The 25,912-nt window shown below is 49.8% G+C and overlaps 1 protein-coding gene across 3 annotated transcripts in view; it reads left to right on the top strand.

The window, feature by feature from the left end:
• The window catches only part of HDAC6 (histone deacetylase 6), an 87,848-nt gene that overhangs the window by 47,385 nt on the left and 14,551 nt on the right, over window positions 1-25,912 (top strand). For 2 of the 3 annotated variants that reach the window (XM_063936098.1, XM_063936097.1), the window contains exons 22-25: window positions 2-151; window positions 1,408-1,582; window positions 1,657-2,444; window positions 10,830-10,907. In XM_063936098.1, the coding sequence (XP_063792168.1) occupies window positions 2-151; window positions 1,408-1,582; window positions 1,657-2,444; window positions 10,830-10,907 (1,191 nt within the window). Of the gene's footprint in view, window position 1; window positions 152-1,407; window positions 1,583-1,656; window positions 2,445-10,829; window positions 10,930-25,912 lie in introns of all 3 variants that reach the window. The other variant, XM_063936099.1, reaches the window with a different exon arrangement.

The raw sequence follows: 25,912 nt of genomic DNA on the forward strand, positions 1-25,912 counted from the left end.
GTTTAACCCGCAGTTGGTTCTGGTCTCTGCTGGCTTTGACGCTGCTCAAGGAGACCCCCTTGGCGGCTGCCGCGTTAGTCCAGAAGGCTACGCCCACATGACGCACCTGCTGATGGGCCTGGCAGGGGGTAAGGTGGTGCTAGTGCTTGAGGTAGGTGTCTGGATCCGGTGACTCTTGTTCATTCTGGAATGTGTTTTAAAAATAAATAAATATATATATATATATATATATATATATGTATATGTATATATAGATGTATATGTATTGTTATGTATGTATTGTTATGTAAGTGACGTTCGCTACTTTCTGTTGGCTGCAATACCATTTTACAACCAGCAGGTTGTGCTGCTGCTGTTTAGGTTAACATGGTTGGATTTCCAGATCTCCTAGTTAGTGCACAGGTGTATTTATTTCAAGCTGATGCGTTTTCAAAGACCCACAGGTAGTTCTTTCACCTAGGATACTGAGGAGATCTGGAAAACATGCTCTTGCTAAAGTCCCCTGAGGACTGGAGTTTGGAAACACCCGGCTAAACTGTGGGTGCAATAGTACAACAGTGTGTTACTAATAGGTGCACTGAATCTTAATTGAATTTGTTTATTTTTCTTATTTTTACTGTGTTTTACTTTTTTCATTGTTCTCCGTTTAGTTCACAATTGCGTTTCGTGTTCATCTGCTCTCGTATAACCTTTTTTAATTCTTTTGTGAACTAAATAAAACGGGACGCAGTTAAAATACCGCCGGACGGGATCCTGGGGGCCATGATACCGACGACAAAATGCAGACAGAGGTTGGATTCTCGGTGTCAAAATACCGACGCCTGGAATCCCAAACAGCCTCTCGGCATCCTGCCGCGGGGATGGGGGAGGTTAAGTTTAGGTACCTAGTAGGGAGGTTAGGGTGTAGGGCTGGGAAGGTTAGGGTTAGTAACTTAGATGGGGAGGTTAGGGTTAGGCACCAAGCTGGGGGGGTTAGGATTAGGCACCTAGCGGGAAGGGAGGGTTAGGTTTAGGCAGCGGGGAAGGAAGGGTTAGGTTTAGGCAGCGGGGAAGGAAGGGTTAGGGTTAGGCACCTAGCGGGGAGGGTTAGGTTTAGGCAGCGAGGAAGGGAGGGTTAGGGTTAGGCACCTAGCGGGGAGGGTTAGGTTTAGGCAGCGGGGAAGGGAGGGTTAGGGTTAGGCAGCGAGGAAGGGAGGGTTAGGGTTAGGCAGCGAGGAAGGGAGGGTTAGGGTAAGGCACCCATAAGGGAGGGTTAGGGTCGAGGACAGGGGAAGTCTAGGGTCTTAACGGTTCATTTATGCCTGTCCATATTGAAGTTTTTGTTTGACCAAGGGTCTGGCCTTGAGGGTCCTGTGTTCTGCGGCATCACATTCTTCTCTAAACTTACTGCCATGCATTGCATTTCAGGGTGGCTACAATCTGACCGCCATCGCTGAGTCCATGTCTATGTGCACCCGGGCACTGCTGGGAGACCCCCTTCCCTTCCTAGCGGACTTGCACGCTCCTCGCCCCTCAGCCCTACGTACCATCGCCAACGTGCTAGGCGTGCAGCACCGATATTGGCATAGCCTGAGGATAAAAGGTGAGTCTCTGGGGGCATGGACTGGAAAGGGGTTTCCATAGGACTTCTTGGTTATTATTCTTTCATCTCCTCAGCTGGACCTCCAGCACATTCCGAGGCAGCAAAGGAAGCCTCTCCACTGAGGATGTCGCATGATGACAGTGGGTTTCAGGAGGGGGCTTCACCTGCACCCCAGCTCACAAGTGTCTCTTCTGGAGAGAAAGTCGTTTGCACTCAGTCCCCCCCAAAAATAGATTTTAGAGAGCCAGAAGCTAAGCAGGATAATTGGACTCTGCTGATACCTGATTCTGGAGAACTGGAGCAAAGTCCATCGACTCTCACCGTGAGGGATGACACTTCAGATGATAGCTCCCCCAGAGAGGAGACATCCATAATACCGTCTGCAGAAGAAAGTATGGAAGACCCATCATCGGGGAACACGGAGTCCAGTGAGAACGTGGTTGAGCTTTCTCCACAGAGAACTGTTCTAGGTGAAGACAGGACAGCCGAACATAGACTGGATCAGCAGCTCCCAGACGAGAGAACCGTCGTCAGTCTCTATCCACATAAACTGGAAAACAAGGATGAGTTAGTTGTTGGGGGATCTTCTGTGGACCAAACCTCACAAAACAACCAAGTCAATAAAGGAGACTCACTGGAATTAGTGATTGAGCTTCAGGTTTCGGGAAAAAGCCCAGAGAAGCAACTGACCAAGCTCAGGGTGGAGAGCTCGGTGGAGGAACTTCTCAGAGACTTGACGTTGGGAGATAGCTATAAGAGCTTGGACTGCAGCGCATCTGACAGCCAGCCCGTAGGTGGAGCAAGGAAGAAAATGTATACCCCGCTCGGAACAAAGACTAAGGGTATAGGAGGAGTGACTTCCGTGAGTATAGTCACACATCTTATTACGATTCATAGGCATCTGTAGAAATGGGACGGATTAACTATTTGTTCCTAGTCTCTGTACCTTGTGCAAGTTGCGTGTGTTGGATAGAAGTAGACCTGATGGAACAAGGCTATAATGGTGTGTATGGAACTATGGGCAGAAGCCGTGTGCGTGTTTCCCCATGCTATGCGCTAACTTATTGCACGGGTCGCTCAATTGAAAGATTCTGCGTAATGAGCGATTCTTCCCATTCGGCTGCATGATTAAATCTGGCAGCCAGTGGGTAACTGTTGCTGGGTGTAGGGTCGGACAGACACGCAGTGTGCATCCGCAGTGGTGGTGCCGTGCTGTCTGGGCCCCGCCGGTAATGCTGCATAGTGTTAGGAGATCAGTTTATTGGTAATGTGGATGCAGTGGTTCTGTAGTTGTCCTCAGTCAGCCGTCCTGCCACATTTATTCATTTAGAGATTTCATGGTGTAAGAGGTTGGCAGGCGGTACAGCATAGCAAACAAACTAAACAAGTTTTTTTTCAACGGTATTTACCAGAGAGGACCAAATGCTGGGTCTAACTCAATATCTCAACAAAGATAATGTCCCACTGCTAAATGCTTATTTGTGTGAGGAGGTAGTCTGTGACCGATTAAAAAAGTTAAAGATTAATAAGTCACCTGGAATTCACCCGAGGGTTCTTATGGAGCTGCACGCTGAACTAGCAAGACCTCTATTTTTGATCTTTATGGATTCGGTTAAATCGGGTATGGTTCCCAAGGACTGACGTATAGCGGAAGTAGTGCCGATATTTAAAAAGGGGAGCAAAGCTGAACCAGGTAATTATAGACCAGTTAGTCTTACATCTATAGTGGGCAAAGTATTGGAAGGTATTCTAAGGGACAGTATTCAAAAGTTCCTTGAAGCAAATAAGGTCATTAAAAGGAACTAACATGGATTTGTGAAGAACAGATCATGTCAGACCAACTTACTTGGCTTTTATGAAACGGTAAGTGCGAACCCGGATCAGAGTAAGGAGGTGGATATAATCTTTTTAGACTTTGCCAAAGCTTTCAACACTGTACCACACGTGTCTTATCTATAAGCTACAAGAAATAGGGCTAGGGAGCACAATATGCACTTGAGTCAGTAATTGGTTAATTAATAGGGAGCAGCGCGTTGTGGTCAATGGATCATTAGCAAATTGGACTAAAGTACTAAGTGGTGTGCCACAAGGGTCTGTACTTGGACCACGTTTGTTAAACATTTTAATCAACGACCTAACAGTAGGTCCAGAGAGCATGGTGTAAATTTTCGCAGACGATACCAAATTGTGTAAAGTTATAAATACGGAGGGGGATGCTGAGTCTCTTCAGAACGACTTAACTAAATTGGAAGCATGGGCAGCAAAATGGAGAATGAGATTCAACACAGACAAGTGTAAGGTAATGCACTGTGGGGGCAAGACCAGAAATTACACCTACCTACTAAATGGGGTAATAGGGGATTCTGTACTGGAAAAAGACTTAGGGGTTCACATAGATAACAAATTAAGCAGCAGTACCCAAAGTAGGATTGCAGCAAAGAAGGCTAATAAGACATTAGCATGCATAAAATGGGGAATTGATGCGAGATGAGAGTATTATACTCCCATTATATAAATCACTAGTGAGGCCACACCTTGAATACTGTGTGCAATTTTGGGCACCATATTACAAAAAGGATATCCTGGAGCTAGAAAAGGTTCAGAGGCGGGCGACCAAACTAATTAAGGGCATGGAGACGCTGGAATATGAGGAAAGGCTTGCAAGGATAGGCATGTTTACATTGGAAAAGAGGAGACTAAGAGGGGACATGATCAACATCTACAAATATATAAGGGGTTAATACACAGAGCTTGGGAGGGACCTGTTTTCTATAAGATCAGCACAGAGGACACGTGGTCACTCGCTTAGGTTAGAAGAGAGGAGTTTCCGCACATTGAGGCGAAAAGGGTTTTTCACAGTAAGGACAATACGTGTTTGGAATTCCCTGCCTGAGAGAGTAGTAACTGCGGACTCAGTCAACACCTTTAAGAATGGGTTAGATAGATTCCTATAGGATAAAGATATTCAGGGTTATGGTGCGTAGGCCCGCATTATAGTTAAATTAACTAGTCCTAACATAAAAATAACTAGTCCTATAATAAGACTGCATAGGAGACCGCAAATAGGTTGAACTCGATGGACAATTGTCTTTTTTCAACCTTATTTACTATGTTACAGTGTAGTATGTGTAAGATTGGCGGGCTGTACGGTGCTGTAAAGGAAAGGTTGGTGCTGTATGTGTAAGATTGGCGGGTGGTACGGTTCTGTACATGTAAGAGACTGGCGGTCAGTACGGTGCTGTGCATGTAAGAGATTGGAGGGTGGTACGGTGCTGTGTGTAAGAGGTTAGCAGGCAGTACAGTGCTTTGTGCGTGTGTAAGAGGTTAGCGGGCGGTACAGTGCGGTTTGTGTGTAAGAGGTTAGCGGGCGGTGCTGTGTGTGTGTAAAAGGTTAGCGGGCGGTGCTGTGTGTGTAAGGTTAGCGGGCGTTGCTGTGTGTGTGTAAGGTTAGCGGGCGTTGCTGTGTGTGTGTAAGGTTAGCGGGCGGTGCTGTGTGTGTGTAAGAGGTTAGCGGGCGGTGCTGTGTATGTGTGTGTGTAAGAGGATAGCGGGCGGTGCTGTGTGTGTGTGTGTGTGTGTGTAAGAGGTTAGCGGGCGGTGCTGTGTGTGTGTAAGGTTAGCGGGCGTTGCTGTGTGTGTAAGGTTAGCGGGCGGTGCTGTGTGTGTGTGTAAGAGGTTAGCGGGTGGTACGGTGCTGTGTGTGTAAGAGGTTAGCGGGCGGTGCTGTGTGTGTGTGTGTAAAAGGTTAGCGGGCGGTGCTGTGTGTGTGTGTGTGTGTGTAAGGTTAGCGGGCGTTGCTGTGTGTGTGTGTGTAAGGTTAGCGGGCGGTGCTGTGTGTGTGTAAGGTTAGCGGGCGGTGCTGTGTATGTGTGTGTGTAAGAGGATAGCGGGCGGTGCTGTGTGTGTGTGTGTAAGAGGTTAGCGGGCGTTGCTGTGTGTGTGTAAGGTTAGCGGGCGGTGCTGTGTGTGTGTGTGTAAGAGGTTAGCGGGCGGTGCTGTGTATGTGTGTGTGTAAGAGGATAGCGGGCGGTGCTGTGTGTGTGTGTGTGTGTAAGAGGTTAGCGGGCGGTGCTGTGTGTGTAGGAGGTTAGCGTGCTGTGTGTGTAAGAGGTTAGCGGGCGGCGCTGTGTGTGTAAGAGGTTAGCGGGCGGTGCTGTGTGTGTAAGAGGTTAGCGGGCGGTGCTGTGTGTGTGTGTAAAAGGTTAGCGGGCGGTGCTGTGTGTGTGTGTGTAAGGTTAGCGGGCGGTGCTGTGTGTGTAAGAGGTTAGCGGGCGGTGCTGTGTGTGTGTGTGTAAGAGGATAGCGGGCGGTGCTGTGTGTGTGTGTGTGTAAGAGGTTAGCGGGCGGTGCTGTGTGTAAGAGGATAGCGGGCGGTGCTGTGGGTGTGTGTGTGTAAGAGGTTAGCGGGCGGTGCTGTGTGTGTGTGTGTAAGGTTAGCGGGCGGTGCTGTGTGTGTGTAGGATGTTAGCGTGCTGTGTGTGTGTAAGAGGTTAGCGGGCGGTGCTGTGTGTGTGTAAGAGGTTAGCGGGCCATGCTGTGTGTGTGTGTGTGTAAGAAGTTAGCGGGCGGTGCTGTGTGTGTGTGTGTAAGAGGTTAGCGGGCGGTGCTGTGTGTGTGTGTAAGAGGTTAGCGGGCGGTGCTGTGTGTGTGTAAGAGGTTAGCAGGCCGTGCTGTGTGTGTGTGTAAGAGGTTAGCGGGCCGTGCTGTGTGTGTAAGAGGTCAGCTGGCGGTGCTGTGTATGTGTGTGTAAGAGGTTACCAGGCGGTACAGTGCTGTACATGTATTGGTGGGCGGTACGGTGCTTTGTGTGCAAGGTTGGTGCTGTACATGTATTAGATTAGCGGGCGGTACGGTGCTGTGTGTAATAGATTGGCGGGCAGTATGGTGCTGTACATGTAAGGTTGGTGCTGTGTGTAATAGATTGGCGGGCAGTATGGTGCTGTACATGTAAGGTTGGTGCTGTGTGTAATAGATTGGCAGGCGGTACGGTGCTGTGTATAATAGATTGGCCGGCAGTATGGTGCTGTACATGTAAGGTTGGTGCTGTGTGTAATAGATTGGCGGGCGGTACGGTGCTGTGTGTAATAGATTGGCGGGCAGTATGGTGCTGTACATGTAAGGTTGGTGCTGTGTGTAATAGATTGGCGGGCAGTATGGTGCTGTACATGTAAGGTTGGTGCTGTGTGTAATAGATTGGCAGGCAGTATGGTGCTGTACATGTAAGGTTGGTGCTGTGTGTAATAGATTGGCGGGCGGTACGGTGCTGTGTGTTATAGATTGGCGGGCAGTATGGTGCTGTACATGTAAGGTTGGTGCTGTGTGTAATAGATTGGCGGGCGGTATGGTGCTGTACATGTAAGGTTGGTGCTGTGTGTAATAGATTGGCGGGCGGTACAGTGCTGTACATGTATTAGATTAGCGGGCGGTACGGTGCTGTGTGTAATAGATTGGCGGGCAGTATGGTGCTGTACATGTAAAGTTGGTGCTGTGTGTAATAGATTGGCGGGCGGTACGGTGCTGTGTGTAATAGATTGGCGGGCAGTATGGTACTGTACATGTAAGGTTGGTGCTGTGTGTAATAGATTGGCCGGCAGTATGGTGCTGTACATGTAAGGTTGGTGCTGTGTGTAATAGATTGGCAGGCGGTACGGTGCTGTGTGTAATAGATTGGCGGGCAGTATGGTGCTGTACATGTAAGGTTGGTGCTGTGTGTAATAGATTGGCCGGCAGTATGGTGCTGTACATGTAAGGTTGGTGCTGTGTGTAATAGATTGGCAGGCGGTACGGTGCTGTGTGTAATAGATTGGCGGGCAGTATGGTGCTGTACATGTAAGGTTGGTGCTGTGTGTAATAGATTGGCGGGCAGTATGGTGCTGTACATGTAAGGTTGGTGCTGTGTGTAATAGATTGGCAGGCGGTACGGTGCTGTGTGTAATAGATTGGCGGGCAGTATGGTGCTGTACATGTAAGGTTGGTGCTGTGTGTAATAGATTGGCCGGCAGTATGGTGCTGTACATGTAAGGTTGGTGCTGTGTGTAATAGATTGGCAGGCGGTACGGTGCTGTGCGTAATAGATTGGCGGGCAGTATGGTGCTGTACATGTAAGGTTGGTGCTGTGTGTAATAGATTGGCGGGCGGTACGGTGCTGTGTGTGTGTGTGTGTGTGTGTGTGTGTGTGTAAGGTTGGTGCTGTGTGTAATAGATTGTCCGGCAGTATGGTGCTGTACATGTAAGGTTGGTGCTGTGTGTAATAGATTGGCAGGCGGTACGGTGCTGTGTGTAATAGATTGGCGGGCAGTATGGTGCTGTACATGTAAGGTTGGTGCTGTGTGTAATAGATTGGCCGGCAGTATGGTGCTGTACATGTAAGGTTGGTGCTGTGTGTAATAGATTGGCAGGCGGTACGGTGCTGTGTGTAATAGATTGGCGGGCAGTATGGTGCTGTACATGTAAAGGTTGGTGCTGTGTGTAATAGATTGGCGGGCGGTACGGTGCTGTGTGTAATAGATTGGCGGGCAGTATGGTGCTGTACATGTAAGGTTGGTGATGTGTGTAATAGATTGGCAGGCGGTACGGTGCTGTGTGTAATAGATTGGCGGGCAGTATGGTGCTGTACATGTAAAGTTGGTGCTGTGTGTAATAGATTGGCGGGCGGTACGGTGCTGTGTGTAATAGATTGGCGGGCAGTATGGTGCTGTACATGTAAGGTTGGTGCTGTGTGTAATAGATTGGCCGGCAGTATGGGGCTGTACATGTAAGGTTGGTGCTGTGTGTAATAGATTGGCAGGCGGTACGGTGCTGTGTGTAATAGATTGGCGGGCAGTATGGTGCTGTACATGTAAGGTTGGTGCTGTGTGTAATAGATTGGCGGGCGGTACGGTGCTGTGTGTGTGTGTGTAAGGTTGGTGCTGTGTGTAATAGATTGGCGGGCAGTATGGTGCTGTACATGTAAGGTTGGTGCTGTGTGTAATAGATTGGCAGGCGGTACGGTGCTGTGTGTAATAGATTGGCGGGCAGTATGGTGCTGTACATGTAAGGTTGGTGCTGTGTGTAATAGATTGGCCGGCAGTATGGTGCTGTACATGTAAGGTTGGTGCTGTGTGTAATAGATTGGCAGGCGGTAGGGTGCTGTGTGTAATAGATTGGCGGGCAGTATGGTGCTGTACATGTAAAGGTTGGTGCTGTGTGTAATAGATTGGCGGGCAGTATGGTGCTGTACATGTAAGGTTGGTGCTGTGTGTAATAGATTGGCAGGCAGTATGGTGCTGTACATGTAAGGTTGGTGCTGTGTGTAATAGATTGGCGGGCGGTACGGTGCTGTGTGTTATAGATTGGCGGGCAGTATGGTGCTGTACATGTAAGGTTGGTGCTGTGTGTAATAGATTGGCGGGCGGTATGGTGCTGTACATGTAAGGTTGGTGCTGTGTGTGTTATAGATTGGCGGGCGGTACAGTGCTGTACATGTATTAGATTAGCGGGCGGTACGGTGCTGTGTGTAATAGATTGGCGGGCAGTATGGTGCTGTACATGTAAAGTTGGTGCTGTGTGTAATAGATTGGCGGGCGGTACGGTGCTGTGTGTAATAGATTGGCGGGCAGTATGGTACTGTACATGTAAGGTTGGTGCTGTGTGTAATAGATTGGCCGGCAGTATGGTGCTGTACATGTAAGGTTGGTGCTGTGTGTAATAGATTGGCAGGCGGTACGGTGCTGTGTGTAATAGATTGGCGGGCAGTATGGTGCTGTACATGTAAGGTTGGTGCTGTGTGTAATAGATTGGCGGGCAGTATGGTGCTGTACATGTAAGGTTGGTGCTGTGTGTAATAGATTGGCAGGCGGTACGGTGCTGTGTGTAATAGATTGGCGGGCAGTATGGTGCTGTACATGTAAGGTTGGTGCTGTGTGTAATAGATTGGCCGGCAGTATGGTGCTGTACATGTAAGGTTGGTGCTGTGTGTAATAGATTGGCCGGCAGTATGGTGCTGTACATGTAAGGTTGGTGCTGTGTGTAATAGATTGGCGGGCGGTACGGTGCTGTGTGTGTGTGTGTGTGTGTGTGTGTGTGAGGTTGGTGCTGTGTGTAATAGATTGGCCGGCAGTATGGTGCTGTACATGTAAGGTTGGTGCTGTGTGTAATAGATTGGCAGGCGGTACGGTGCTGTGTGTAATAGATTGGCGGGCAGTATGGTGCTGTACATGTAAGGTTGGTGCTGTGTGTAATAGATTGGCGGGCAGTATGGTGCTGTACATGTAAAGTTGGTGCTGTGTGTAATAGATTGGCGGGCGGTACGGTGCTGTGTGTAATAGATTGGCGGGCAGTATGGTGCTGTACATGTAAGGTTGGTGCTGTGTGTAATAGATTGGCCGGCAGTATGGGGCTGTACATGTAAGGTTGGTGCTGTGTGTAATAGATTGGCGGGCAGTATGGTGCTGTACATGTAAGGTTGGTGCTGTGTGTAATAGATTGGCGGGTGGTACGGTGCTGTGTGTAATAGATTGGCGGGCAGTATGGTGCTGTACATGTAAGGTTGGTGCTGTGTGTAATAGATTGGCGGGCAGTATGGTGCTGTACATGTAAAGGTTGGTGCTGTGTGTAATAGATTGCCGGGTGGTACGGTGCTGTGTGTAATAGATTGGCGGGCAGTATGGTGCTGTACATGTAATGTTGGTGCTGTGTGTAATAGATTGGCGGGCGGTACGGTGCTGTGTGTAATTGGCGGGCAGTATGGTGCTGTACATGTAAGGTTGGTGCTGTGTGTAATAGATTGGCCGGCAGTATGGTGCTGTACATGTAAGGTTGGTGCTGTGTGTAATAGATTGGCAGGCGGTACGGTGCTGTACATGTAAGGTTGGTGCTGTGTGTAATAGATTGGCGGGCAGTATGGTGCTGTGTGTAATAGATTGGCGGGCAGTATGGTGCTGTACATGTAAGGTTGGTGCTGTGTGTAATAGATTGGCGGGCGGTACGGTGCTGTGTGTAATAGATTGGCGGGCAGTATGGTCCTGTACATGTAAGGTTGGTGCTGTGTGTAATAGATTGGCGGGCGGTACGGTGCTGTGTGTGTAAGGTTGGTGCTGTGTGTAATAGATTGGCGGGCGGTACGGTGCTGTGTGTGTAAGGTTGGTGCTGTGTGTAATAGATTGGCGGGCGGTACGGTGCTGTGTGATAAATGTGTAAGCACTTTGGTAGTACTAAGCCGTGGTATAAGCCGGTGTGTCACTATAGTGTCCTCTCCCTCTCCTATCAGGAACAGCTGTTAGAAGCTGCCGCTGGCAGTCGGACGTCACATCAGCAGATGGACCCGGACACGTCACTGGATTTCTCTGTGAGTTACGTCACTGCGGCCGGTCAGTACAGAGATCACAGCTAGCGGAGGGTTAATGCTGGGGATCTCCCAGAGCTGCTCTCACCTAGTGCTGCGCTGGAAGCTCGTATTTTGCTGTAACACAACTACACAAGTGTGAATAGGAAAGACTCAGCGGTACATATTGGTCTGTGGGGGTCATTCAGAGTTGTTCGCTCGCTAGCAGTTTTTAGCAGCCGTGCAAACGCTATGCCGCCGCCCACTGGGAGTGTATCTTAGCTTAGCGGAAGTGCGAACGAAAGGATTGCAGAGCGGCTACAACGTTTTTTATGCAGTTTCAGAGTAGCTCCAACCCTACTCAGCGCTTGTGATCACTTCAGACTGTTCAGTTCCTGTTTTGACGTCACGAACATGCCCTGCTTTCTCCCAGCCACGCCTGCGTTTTTCCTGGCACGCCTGCGTTTTTTCCAACACTCCCTGAAAACGGTCAGTTGACACCCAGAAGCGCCCTCTTCCTGTCAATCACTCTGCGGCCAGCAGTGCGACTGAAAAGCTTCGCTAGACCCTGTGTGAAACTACATCGCTTGTTGTAATAGTACGACGCGCGTGCGCATTGCGCCGCATACACATGCGCAGAGGTGCCATTTTTTTGCCTCATCGCTGCACAGCGAACGAATGCAGCTAGCGATCAATTCGGAATGACCACCTGTACGCAGAGCTGTACGCATGTCCAGTGTGCGCGACTAGTCACCACGGTTACTGCGCACTTCCACTTGCCCTCTACTGGGTGCAAAAGATACACAACCAATTGGGCGTATCGTCACTTTCGTCCAGAGGTGTGTGACCGTGCCCTCATCACGCAGATGCACTCCGCAGTTGGGCGTACTTGTAACATTCCATCATCAGTACACAGCAGACTTTCTGTCTGCGCAGTCAGCCAATCTGAGATGGGTGATAACATTTAACAACAGCTTGTGCTCTGCACGAAATGTAACTACAGCACCAAGGGGCCGATTCAATTGTTGTGTGGGACATCTATAGGAATGGGCGGCTATCGGGATTATTCAATTGTTGCTCAGACACCCATTAGTAGTTCAGCAGCTGAGAGCTCCGGGTTTAGCCACGCAAAATGTCTAAACTCGTATCAAAAGCTTGATTGGGCATCTAAATCCAAAGTCTGGCTTTGGGCGCTTTAGCCACCCAAACGACTGACTTTTCTCTGACGTCCTAAGTGGATGCTGGGGACTCCGTCAGGACCAAGGGGGATAGCGGCTCCGCAGGAGACAGGGCACAAAAGTAAAAGCTTTAGGATCAGGTGGTGTGCACTGGCTCCTCCCCCTATCACCCTCCTCCAAGCCTCAGTTAGATCTTTGTGCCCGGCCGAGAAGGGTGCAATCTAGGTGGCTCTCCTAAAGAGCTGCTTAGAGTAAAAGTTTTGTTAGGTTCTTTATTTTCAGTGAGTCCTGCTGGCAACAGGCTCACTGCAACGAGGGACTTAGGGGAGAAGGAGTGAACTCACCTGCGTGCAGAATGGATTGGCTTCTTAGGCTACTGGACACTAGCTCCAGAGGGACGATCACAGGTACAGCCTGGATGGGTCACCGGAGCTGCGCCGCCGACCCCCTTGCAGATGCTGAAGAGAGAAGAGGTCCAGAAATCGGCGGCTGAAGACTTCCCAGTCTTCTTAAGGTAGCGCACAGCACTGCAGCTGTGCGCCATTGCTCTCAGCACACTTCACACCAACGGTCACTGAGGGTGCAGGGCGCTTGGGGGGGCGCCCTGGGCAGCAATGAAAGTACCTATGCTGGCTAAAAATACATCACATATAGCCCCTGGGGCTATATGGATGTATTTAACCCCTGCCAGGTTGTCAGAAAAACGGGAGAAGAAGCCAGCCGAAAAGGGGGCGGGGCCTATTCTCCTCAGCACACAGCGCCATTTTCCCTCACAGAACTGCTGGTGGGAATGCTCCCAGGCTCTCCCCTGCACTGCACTACAGAAACAGGGTTAAAACAGAGAGGGGGGGCATTTTTGTGGCGATATTATTACATATTAAGATGCTATAAGGGAAAACACTTATATAAGGTTGTCCCTGTAAAATTATAGCGTTTTGGTGTGTGCTGGCAAACTCTCCCTCTGTCTCCCCAAAGGGCTAGTGGGGTCCCGTCCTCTATCAGAGCATTCCCTGTGTGTGTGCTGTGTGTCGGTACGTGTGTGTCGACATGTATGAGGACGATGTTGGTGAGGAGACGGAGCAATTGCCTGTAATGGTGATGTCACTCTCTAGGGAGTCGACACCGGAATGGATGGCTTATTTAGGGAATTACGTGATAATGTCAACAAGCTGCAAGGTCGGTTGACGACATGAGACGGCCAGCAAACCAATTAGTACCTGTCCAGGCGTCTCAAACACCGTCAGGGGCTTTAAAACGCCCATTACCTCAGTCGGTCGACACGGACACTGACTCCAGTGTCGACGGTGAAGAAACAAACGTATTTTTCCATTAGGGCCACACGTTACATGTTAAGGGCAATGAAGGAGGTGTTACATATTTCTGATACTACAAGTACCACAAAAAAGGGTATGTGGGGTGTGAAAAAACTGCCTGTAGTTTTTCCTGAATCAGATAAATTAATTGAAGTGTGTGATGATGCGTGGGTTTCCCCCGATAGAAAATTAAAGGCGCTCACACGCTTATCAAAACAAGTGGCGTTACCGTCTCCAGATACGGCCGCCCTCAAGGAGCCAGCTAATAGGAGGCTGGAAAATATCCTAAAAAGTATATACACACATACTGGTGTTATACTGCGACCAGCGATCGCCTCAGCCTGGATGTGCAGCGCTGGGGTGGCTTGGTCGGATTCCCTGACTGAAAATATTGATACCCTTGACAGGGACAGTATTTTATTGACTATAGAGCATTTCTATATATACGAGATGCACAGAGGGATATTTGCACTCTGGCATCATGAGTAAGTGCGATGTCCATGTCTGCCAGAAGATGTTTATGGACACGACAGTGGTCAGGTGATGCAGATTCCAAACGGCACATGGAAGTATTGCCGTATAAAGGGGAGGAGTTATTTGGGGTCGGTCCATCGGACCTGGTGGCCACGGCAACAGCTGGAAAATCCACCTTTTTACCCCAAGTCACATCTCAGCAGAAAAAGACACCGTCTTTTCAGCCTCAGTCCTTTCGTCCCCATAAGGGCAAGCGGGCAAAAGGCCAGTCATATCTGCCCAGGGGTAGAGGAACGGAAGAAGACTGCAGCAGGCAGCCCCTTCCCAGGAACAGAAGCCCTCCACCGCTTCTGCCAAGTCCTCAGCATGACGCTGGGGCAGTACAAGCGGACTCAGGTGCGGTGGGGGGGGTCGTCTCAAGAGTTTCAGCGCGCAGTGGGCTCACTCGCAAGTGGACCCCTGGATCCTACAAGTAGTATCCCAGGGGTACAGATTGGAAATTCGAGACGTCTCCCCCTCGCAGGTTCCTGAAATCTGCTTTACCAACGTCTCCCTCCGACAGGGAGGCATTATTGGAAACAATTCACAAGCTGTATTCCCAGCAGGTGATAATCAAAGTACCCCTCCTACAACAAGGAAAAGGGTATTTCTCTAACGTCCTAAGTGGATGCTGGGGACTCCGTCAGGACCATGGGGAATAGCGGCTCCGCAGGAGACAGGGCACAAAAATAAAGCTTTAGGATCAGGTGGTGTGTACTGGCTCCTCCCCCTATGACCCTCCTCCAAGCCTCAGTTAGGTTTTTGTGCCCGTCCGAGCAGGGTGCAATCTAGGTGGCTCTCCTAAAGAGCTGCTTAGAAAAAGTTTTTTAGGTTTTTTATTTTCAGTGAGTCCTGCTGGCAACAGGCTCCCTGCATCGAGGGACTTAGGGGAGAGAATTTCAACTCACCTGCGTGCAGGATGGATTGGATTCTTAGGCTACTGGACACCATTAGCTCCAGAGGGAGTCGGAACACAGGTCTCACCCTGGGGTTCGTCCCGGAGCCGCGCCGCCGACCCCCCTTACAGATGCTGAAGATTGAAGGTCCGGAAACAGGCGGCAGAAGGCTCTTCAGTCTTCATGAAGGTAGCGCACAGCACTGCAGCTGTGCGCCATTGTTGTCACACACTTCACACCAGACGGTCACGGAGGGTGCAGGGCGCTGCTGGGGGCGCCCTGGGCAGCAATATATAATACCTTTTATGGCAAAAGAATACATCACATATAGCCATTGAGGCTATATGTATGTATTTAACCCATGCCAAATGTCTAAAACTCCGGGAGAAAAGCCCGCCGGAATAGGGGGCGGGGCTTATTCTCCTCAGCACACAGCGCCATTTTCCTGCTCAGCTCCGCTGTGAGGAAGGCTCCCAGGACTCTCCCCTGCACTGCACTACAGAAACAGGGTAAAACAGAGAGGGGGGGCATATTTTGGCGATATTTTTATATATTTAAGCGGCTATAAGGAACAACACTTATATAGGGTTGTTCCCATATATATTATAGCGCTTGGGTGTGTGCTGGCAAACTCTCCCTCTGTCTCCCCAAAGGGCTAGTGGGGTCCTGTCTTCGATAAGAGCATTCCCTGTGTGTCTGCTGTGTGTCGGTACGTGTGTGTCGACATGTATGAGGACGATGTTGGCGTGGAGGCAGAGCAATTGCCGATAATGGTGATGTCACCCCCCAGGGAGTCGACACCGGAATGGATGGCTTTGTTTATGGAATTACGTGATAATGTCAGCACATTACAAAAATCAGTTGACGACATGAGACGGCCGGCAAACCAGTTAGTACCTGCCCAGGCGTCTCAGACACCGTCAGGGGCTGTAAAGCGCCCTTTACCTCAGTCGGTCGACACAGACCCAGACACAGACACTGAATCTAGTGTCGACGGTGATGAAACAAACGTATTTTCAAGTAGGGCCACACGTTATATGATCACGGCAATGAAGGAGGCTTTGCATATCTCTGATACTACAAGTACCACAAAAAGGGGTATTATGTGGGGGGTGAAAAAACTACCTGTAGTTTTTCCTGAATCAGAGGAATTAAATGATGTATGTGATGAAGCGTGGGTTAACCCAGATAGAAAAATGCTAATTTCAAAAAAGTTATTAGCATTATACCCTTTCCCGCCAGAGGTTAGGGCGCGCTGGGAAACACCCCCTAGGGTGGATAAGGCGCTCACACGCTTATCAAAACAAGTGGCGTTACCGTCTCCTGATACGGCCGCCCTCAAGGATCCAGCAGATAGGAGGCTGGAAACTACCTTAAAAAGTATATACACACATACTGGTGTTATACTGCGACCAGCCATCGCCTCAGCCTGGATGTGCAGTGCTGGGGTCGTCTGGTTGGATTCCCTGACTGAAAATATTGATACCCTGGATAGGGACAGTATTTTATTGACTATAGAGCAATTAAAGGATGCTTTCCTTTATATGCGAGATGCGCAGAGAGATATTTGCACTCTGGCATCGAGAGTAAATGCGATGTCCATATCTGCCAGAAGGAGTTTATGGACGCGACAGTGGTCAGGTGATGCGGATTCCAAACGACATATGGAAGTATTGCCGTATAAAGGGGAGGAATTATTTGGCGTCGGTCTATCGGATCTGGTGGCTACGGCAACTGCCGGAAAATCCACTTTTTTACCTCAGACCCCCTCCCAACAGAAAAAGACACCGTCTTTTCAGCCGCAGTCCTTTCGTTCCTATAAGAACAAGCGGACAAAAGGACAGTCATATCTGCCTCGGGGCAGAGGAAGGGGTAAGAGAGGGCAGCAAGCAGCCCCTGCCCAGGAACAGAAGCCCTCCCAGGGTTCTGCAAAGCCCTCAGCATGACGCTGGGGCCTTACAAGCGGACTCAGGAACGGTGGGGGGTCGACTCAAGAATTTCAGCGCACAGTGGGCTTGCTCACAGGTGGACCCCTGGATTCTGCAGGTAGTATCTCAGGGTTACAGGTTGGAATTCGAGAAGTCTCCCCCTCGCCGGTTCCTAAAGTCTGCTTTGCCAACGTCTCCCTCAGACAGGGCGACGGTATTGGAAGCCATTCACAAGCTGTTTCTCAGCAGGTGATAGTCAAGGTACCCCTCCTACAACAGGGAAAGGGGTATTACTCCACGCTATTTGTGGTACCGAAGCCGGACGGCTCGGTAAGACCTATTCTAAATCTCAAATCTTTGAACCTGTACATACAAAAATTCAAGTTCAAGATGGAGTCACTCAGAGCAGTGATAGCGAATCTGGAAGAAGGGGACTTTATGGTGTCCCTGGACATAAAGGACGCTTACCTGCATGTCCCAATTTGCCCTTCACATCAAGGGTACCTCAGGTTCGTGGTGCAAAACTGTCATTATCAGTTTCAGACGCTGCCGTTTGGATTGTCCACGGCACCTCGGGTCTTTACCAAGGTAATGGCCGAAATGATGATCCTTCTACGAAGAAGAGGCGTATTAATTATCCCTTACTTGGACGATCTCCTGATAAGGGCAAGATCCAGAGAACAGCTGGAAGACGGAGTAGCACTAACCCAACTAGTGCTGCAACAACACGGGTGGATTCTGAATTTTCCAAAATCTCAGTTGACCCCGACGACACGTCTGCTATTCCTGGGAATGATTCTGGACACGGTTCAGAAAAAGGTGTTTCTTCCGGAGGAGAAAGCCAGGGAGTTATCCGAACTTGTCAGGAACCTCCTAAAACCAGGGACAGTGTCTGTGCATCAATGCACAAGAGTCCTGGGAAAGATGGTGGCTTCTTACGAAGCGATTCCATTCGGCAGATTCCACGCACGAACTTTTCAGTGGGATCTGCTGGACAAATGGTCCGGATCGCATCTGCAGATGCATCAGCGGATAACCTTATCGCCACGGACAAGGGTGTCTCTTCTGTGGTGGTTGCAGAGTGCTCATCTGTTAGAGGGCCGCAGATTCGGCATACAAGACTGGGTCCTGGTGACCACGGATGCCAGTCTGAGAGGCTGGGGAGCGGTCACACAAGGAAGAAACTTCCAGGGAGTATGGTCAAGCCTGGAGATGTCTCTCCACATAAATATACTGGAGCTAAGAGCGATTTACAATGCTCTAAGCCTGGCAAAACCCCTGCTTCAGGGTCAGCCGGTGTTGATCCAGTCGGACAACATCACGGCAGTCGCCCACGTAAACAGACAGGGCGGCACAAGAAGCAGGAGGGCAATGACAGAAGCTGCAAGGATTCTTCGCTGGGCGGAAGATCATGTGATAGCACTGTCAGCAGTGTTCATCCTGGGAGTGGACAACTGGGAAGCAGACTTCCTCAGCAGACACGATTTACACCCGGGAGAGTGGGGACTTCATCCAGAAGTCTTCCACATGATTGTGAACCGTTGGGAAAAACCAATGGTGGATATGATGGCGTCCCGCCTCAACAAGAAACTGGACAGGTATTGCGCCAGGTCAAGGGACCCTCAGGCAATAGCTGTGGATGCTCTGGTAACACCGTGGGTGTTCCAGTCAGTGTATGTGTTCCCTCCTCTGCCTCTCATACCAAAAGTACTGAGAATTATACGGCAAAAGGGAGTAAGAACGATACTAGTGGCTCCGGATTGGCCAAGAAGAACTTGGTACCCGGAACTTCAAGAGATGCTCACGGAGGATCCGTGGCCTCTACCTCTAAGACGGGACCTGCTTCAGCAGGGACCGTGTCTATTCCAAGACTTACCGCGGCTGCGTTTGACGGCATGGCGGTTGAACGCCGAATTCTAAAGGAAAAAGGCATTCCGGAAGAGGTCATTCCTACACTGGTAAAGGCCAGGAAGGAGGTGACTGCACAACATTATCACCGCATTTGGAGAAAATATGTTGCGTGGTGTGAGGCCAGGAAGGCCCCCACGGAGGAATTTCAACTGGGTCGATTCCTACATTTCCTGCAAACAGGATTGTCTATGGGCCTCAAATTGGGGTCCATTAAGGTTCAAATTTCGGCCCTGTCGATTTTCTTCCAGAAAGAATTGGCTTCAGTTCCTGAAGTCCAGACTTTTGTAAAAGGAGTACTACATATACAGCCCCCGGTTGTGCCCCCAGTGGCACCGTGGGATCTTAATGTAGTCTTGGATTTTCTCAAATCCCATTGGTTTGAGCCGCTCAAATCGGTCGAGCTGAAGTATCTCACATGGAAAGTAACCATGCTACTGGCCCTGGCTTCAGCCAGGAGAGTGTCAGAATTGGCGGCTTTATCATATAAGAGCCCATATCTGATTTTCCATACGGACAGGGCAGAACTGCGGACGCGTCCTCATTTTCTGCCTAAGGTGGTGTCAGCGTTTCACCTGAACCAGCCTATTGTGGTGCCTGCGGCTACTGACGAGTTGGAGGATTCCAAGTTGTTGGACGTGGTCCGGGCATTGAAAATATACATTTCAAGAACGGCTGGAGTCAGAAAGTCTGACTCACTGCTTATATTGTATGCACCCAACAAGCTGGGTGCTCCTGCTTCTAAGCAGACGATTGCTCGTTGGATTTGTAGTACAATTCAACTTGCACATTCTGTGGCAGGCCTGCCACAACCTAAATCTGTCAAGGCCCATTCCACAAGGAAAGTGGGCTCATCCTGGGCGGCTGCCCGGGGGAGTCTCGGCATTACAACTCTGCCGAGCTGCTACTTGGTCAGGGACAAATACGTTAGCAAAATTCTACAAATTTGATACCCTGGCTGAGGAGGACCTGGAGTTCTCTCATTCGGTGCTGCAGAGTCATCCGCACTCTCCCGCCCGTTTGGGAGCTTTGGTATAATCCCCATGGTCCTGACGGAGTCCCCAGCATCCACTTAGGACGTTAGAGAAAATAAGAATTTACTTACCGATAATTCTATTTCTCGTAGTCCGTAGTGGATGCTGGGCGCCCATCCCAAGTGCGGATTGTCTGCAATACTTGTACATAGTTATTGTTACAAACAAATTCGGGTTGTTATTGTTGTGAGCCGTCTGTTCAGAGGCTCCTACGTTTGTCATACTGTTAACTGGGTTCAGATCACAAGTTATACGGTGTGATTGGTGTGGCTGGTATGAGTCTTACCCGGGGTTCAATATCCTTCCTTATTGTGTACGCTCGTCCGGGCACAGTATCCTAACTGAGGCTTGGAGGAGGGTCATAGGGGGAGGAGCCAGTACACACCACCTGATCCTAAAGCTTTATTTTTGTGCCCTGTCTCCTGCGGAGCCGCTATTCCCCATGGTCCTGACTGAGTCCCCAGCATCCACTACGGACTACGAGAAATAGAATTATCGGTAAGTAAATTCTTATTTATTCCACACTATTTGTGGTACTGAAGCCAGACGGCTCGGTGAGATCTATTCTAAATCTGAAATCTTTGAACACTTACATACAAAGGTTCAAATCAAGATGGAGTCACTCAGAGCAGTGATAGCGAACCAGGAAGAAGGGGACTATATGGTGTCCCTGGACATCAAGGATGCTTACCTCCATGTCCCAAATTGCCCTTCTCACCAAGGGTACCTCAGGTTCGTGGTACAGAACTGTCACTATCAGTTTCAGACGCTGCCGTTTGGATTGTCCACGGCACCCCGGGTCTTTACCAAGGTAATGGCCGAAATGATGATTCTTCTTCAAAGAAAAGGCGTCTTAATTATCCCTTACTTGGACGATCTCCTGATAAGGGCAAGGTCCAGAGAACAGTTGGAGGTCGGAGTAGCACTATCTCAAGTAGTTCTACGACAGCACGGGGGGATTCTAAATATTCCAAAATCGCAGCTGATTCCGACGACACGTCTGCTGTTACTAGGGATGATTCTGGACACAGTCCAGAAAAAGGTGTTTCTCCCGGAGGAGAAAGCCTGGGAGTTATCCGAGCTAGTTAGGAACCTCCTAGAACCAGGCCAAGTGTCAGTGCATCAATGCACAAGAGTCCTGGGAAAAATGGTTGCTTCTTACGAAGCGATTCCATTCGGCAGATTTCACGAAATAATTTTTCAGTGGGATCTGCTGGACGAATGGTCCGGATCGCATCTTCAGATGCATCAGCGGATAATCCTGTCTCCAAGGACAAGGGTGTCTCTTCTGTGGTGGCTGCAGAGTGCTCATCTACTAGAGGGCAGCAGATTCGGCATTCAGGACTGGGTCCTGGTGACCACGGATGCCAGCCTGAGAGGCTGGGGAGCAGTCACACAGGGAAGAAATTTCCAAGGAGTGTGGTCAAGTCTGGAGACTTCTCCACATAAATATACTGGAGCTAAGGGCAATTTACAATGCTCTGAGCCTAGGAAGACCTCTGCTTCAAAGTCAACCGGTGCTGATCCAGTCGGACAACATCACGGCAGTCGCCCACGTAAACAGACAGGGCGGCACAAGAAGCAGGAGGGCAATGGCAGCAAGGATTCTTCGCTGGGCGAAAAATCATGTGATAACACTGTTAGCGGTGTTCATTCTGGGAGTGGACAACTGGGAAGCAGACTTCCTCAGCAGGCACGACCTCCACCCGGGAGAGTGGAGACTTCATCTGGAAGTCTTCCACATGATTGTGAACCGTTGGGAAAGACCAAAGGTGAACATGATGGCGTCCCGTCTGAACAAAAAACTGGACAGGTATTGCGCCAGGTCAAGAGACCCTCAGGCAATAGCTGGGACGCTCTGGTAACACCGTGGGTGTACCAGTCGGTGTATGTGTTCCCTCCTCTGCCTCTCATACCCAAGGTACTGAGAATTATAAGAAGGAGAGGAGTAAGAACTATACTCGTGGCTCCGGATTGGCCAAGAAGGACTTGGTACCCGGAACTTCAAGAGATACTAAGAAGGGACTTGCTTCAGCAAGGATCATGTCTGTTCCAAGACTTACCGCGGCTGCGTTTGCCGGCATGGCGGTTGAACGCCGGATCCTAAGGGAAAAAGGCATTCCGGAAGAGGTCATCCCTACCCTGGTCAGAGCCAGGAAGGAGGTGACCACACAACATTATCACCGCATTTGGCGAAAATATGTTGCATGGTGTGAGGCCAGGAAGGCCCCCACGGAGGAATTTCAACTCGGTCGATTCCTACATTTCCTGCAAACAGGAGTGTCTATGTGCCTCAAATTGGGGTCCATTAAGGTTCAAATTTCGGCCCTGTCGAATTTCTTCCAGAAAGAATTGGCTTCAGTTCCTGAAGTCCAGAAGTTTGTCAAGGGAGTACTGCATATACAACCCCCTTTTGTGCCTCCAGTGGCACTGTGGGATCTCAACGTAGTTCTGGGATTCCTCAAATCACATTGGTTTAAACCGCTCAAATCTGTGGATTTGAAATGTCTCACATGGAAAGTGACCATGCTGTTGGCCCTGGCCTCGGCCAGGCGAGTGTCAGAATTGGCGGCTTTGTCTCACAAAAGCCCATATCTGATTGTCCATTCGGACAGGGCAGAGCTGCGGACTCGTCCCCAGTTTCTCCCTAAGGGGGTGTCAGCGTTTCACCTGAACCAGCTTATTGTGGTACCTGCGGATACTAGGGACTTGGAGGACTCCAAGTTGCTAGATGTTGTCAGGGCCCTGAAAATATAGGTTTCCAGGACGGCTGGAGTCAGGAAAACTGACTTGCTGTTATCCTGTATGCACCCAACAAACTGGGTGCTCTTGCTTCTAAGCAGACGATTGCTAGTTGGATGTGTAGTACAATTCAGCTTGCACATTCTGTGGCAGGCCTGCCACAGCCAAAATATGTAAATGCCCATTCCACAAGGAAGGTGGGCTCATCTTGGGCTGCTGCCCGAGGGGTCTCGGCTTTACAACTTTGCCGAGCTGCTACTTGGTCAGGGGCACACCCTGGCTGAGGAGGACCTGGAGTTCTCTCACTCGGTGCTGCAGAGTCATCCGCACTCTCCCGCCCGTTTGGGAGCTTTGGTATAATCCCCATGGTCCTGACGGAGTCCCCAGCATCCACTTAGGACGTCAGAGAAAATAAGAATTTACTTACCGATAATTCTATTTCTCGTAGTCCGTAGTGGATGCTGGGCGCCCATCCCAAGTGCGGATTGTCTGCAATACTTGTACATAGTTATTGTTACAAAAATCGGGTTATTATTGTTGTGAGCCATCTTTTCAGAGGCTCCTCTGTTATCATGCTGTTAACTGGGTTCAGATCACAGGTTGTACAGTGTGATTGGTGTGGCTGGTATGAGTCTTACCCGGGATTCAAAATCCTTCCTTATTGTGTACGCTCGTCCGGGCACAGTATCCTAACTGAGGCTTGGAGGAGGGTCATAGGGGGAGGAGCCAGTGCACACCACCTGATCCTAAAGCTTTTACTTTTGTGCCCTGTCTCCTGCGGAGCCGCTATCCCCCTTGGTCCTGACGGAGTCCCCAGCATCCACTACGGACTACGAGAAATAGAATTATCGGTAAGTAAATTCTTATTTTTTTTACACATTTTTTTTTTTCTCACATCCTCCGGAGGCTGTGAGATAAAAATGTAACTGCACGGCTAATGGGCATCTGATGGAGCAACAATTGAATAGCTCGTATAGACCCCCCGTTCCTATACAACAATTGAATCCCCCCCCCCCCCCCCCTCAAAATGCCTGAACCTCTTCATTATAAGGAAGCACAATTAATTTCATTGCAGCTTCTACCATTTGTCTGGTTATGATCTCCCCATTAATTTACAGCAACATAAAGTACATTTGGTATAGGCATATTTGTTAGGTTTGTGGTTTAGAATATGTAGTGTAACAAATGCCAGTTATATTTACTAAGGCGCTTCACATATAAAGTTTCTCTGACGTCCTAGTGGATGCTGGGAACTCCGTAAGGACCATGGGGAATAGCGGCTCCGCAGGAGACTGGGCACAAAAGTAAAGCTTTAGGACTACCTGGTGTGCACTGGCTCCTCCCCCCATGACCCTCCTCCAAGCCTCAGTTAGATTTTTGTGCCCGGCCGAGAAGGGTGCACACTAGGGGCTCTCCTGAGCTTCTTAGTGAAAGTTTAGTTTTAGGTTTTTTATTTTCAGTGAGACCTGCTGGCAACAGGCTCACTGCATCGAGGGACTAAGGGGAGAAGAAGCGAACCTGCCTGCTTGCAGCCAGCTTGGGCTTCTTAGGCTACTGGACACCATTAGCTCCAGAGGGACCGAACACAGGCCCAGCCTCGGAGCTCGGTCCCAGAGCCGCGCCGCCGGCCCCCTTACAGAGCCAGAAGCAAGAAGAGGTCTGGAAAAACGGCGGCAGAAGACATCAGTCTTCAACAAGGTAGCGCACAGCACTGCAGCTGTGCGCCATTGTTACTCAGGCACACTTCACACTTCGGTCACTGAGGGTGCAGGGCGCTAGGGGGGGGCGCCCTGAGCAGCAATGTAAACACCTTGGCTGGCATAAATACACCACATATAACCCCCAGGGCTATATGGATATATTTTAACCCCTGCCAGAACTCACCAAAAAGCGGGAGAAAAGGCCGCCGAGAAGGGGGCGGAGCCTATCTCCTCAGCACACGGGCGCCATTTTCCATCACAGCTCCGCTGGAAGGACGTCTCCCTGACTCTCCCCTGCAGTCCTGCACTACAGAAAAGGGTAAAAAAGAGAGGGGGGCACTAATTTGGCGCAGTTTTAATACTAACAGCAGCTATAAAGGGAAAAGCACATTTTATAGTGGTATTCCTGTCTATATATAGCGCTCTGGTGTGTGCTGGCATACTCTCCCTCTGTCTCCCCAAAGGGCTAGTGGGGTCCTGTCCTCTATCAGAGCATTCCCTGTGTGTGTGCGGTGTGTCGGTACGATTGTGTCGACATGTTTGAGGAGGAAAATGAGATGGAGGCGGAGCAATTGCCTATTATAGAGTTGTCACCCCCTAGGGAGTCGACACCTGAGTGGATGAGCTTATGGAAGGAATTGCGTGACCGTGTCAGCTCTTTACGACAGACAGTTGACGACATGAGACAGCCGGCTACTCAGCTTGTGCCTGTCCAGGGGTCTCAAACGCCATCAGGGGCTTTAAAACGCCCGTTACCTCAAATGGCAGACACAGACACGGATACTGACTCCAGTGTCGATGATGAGGAGACAAACGTGACTTCCACTAGGGCCACACGTTACATGATTGAAGCAATGAAAAATGTATTGCATATCTCTGATAATACAAGTACCACTAAAAAGGGTATTATGTTTGGTGAGAAAAAACTGCCTGTAGTTTTTCCTGTATCCGAGGAATTAAATGAAGTGTGTGATGAGGCGTGGGTTTCCCCCGATAAAAAACTGATAATTCCTAAAAGGTTATTGGCATCGTACCCTTTCCCGCCAGAGGATAGGGCACGTTGGGAAACACCCCCTAGGGTGGATAAAGCGCTCACACGCTTGTCTAAACAGGTAGCACTACCCTCTCCTGATACGGCCGCCCTAAAGGAACCTGCCGATAGAAAGCTGGAGAATATCCTAAAATGTATATACACTCACACGGGTGTTATACTGCGACCAGCAATCGCCTCAGCCTGGATGTGCAGTGCGGGCCTGGCGTGGTCGGATTCCCTGACTGAAAATATTGATACCCTGGATAGGGACAGTATATTACTGACTATAGAGCATTTGAAGGATGCATTTCTATATATGCGTGATGCACAGAGGGATATTTGCCGACTGGCATCAAGAGTTAGCGCGCTGTCCATTTCTGCAAGAAGAGGTTTATGGACGCGGCAGTGGTCAGGTGATGCGGATTCTAAAAGGCACATGGAAGTATTGCCTTATAAGGGGGAGGAGTTATTTGGGGTAGGTCTATCAGACCTGGTAGCCACGGCAACTGCTGGAAAATCCACATTTTTACCCCAGGTAGCTTCTCAACCTAAGAAGACGCCATATTATCAGGCGCAGTCCTTTCGGCCCCATAAGGGCAAGCGGGCAAAAGGCGCCTCATTTCTGCCCCGTGGCAGAGGGAGAGGAAAAAGGCTGCAACAAACAGCCAGTTCCCAGGAACAAAAGCCCTCTCCCGCCTCCGCAAAGTCCTCAGCATGACGCTGGGGCTTTACAAGCGGACTCAGGCACGGTGGGGGCCCGTCTCAAGAAGTTCAGTGCGCAGTG

This window comes from Pseudophryne corroboree, chromosome 8 (assembly GCF_028390025.1).
Source record: "Pseudophryne corroboree isolate aPseCor3 chromosome 8, aPseCor3.hap2, whole genome shotgun sequence".
NCBI lineage: Eukaryota > Metazoa > Chordata > Amphibia > Anura > Myobatrachidae > Pseudophryne > Pseudophryne corroboree.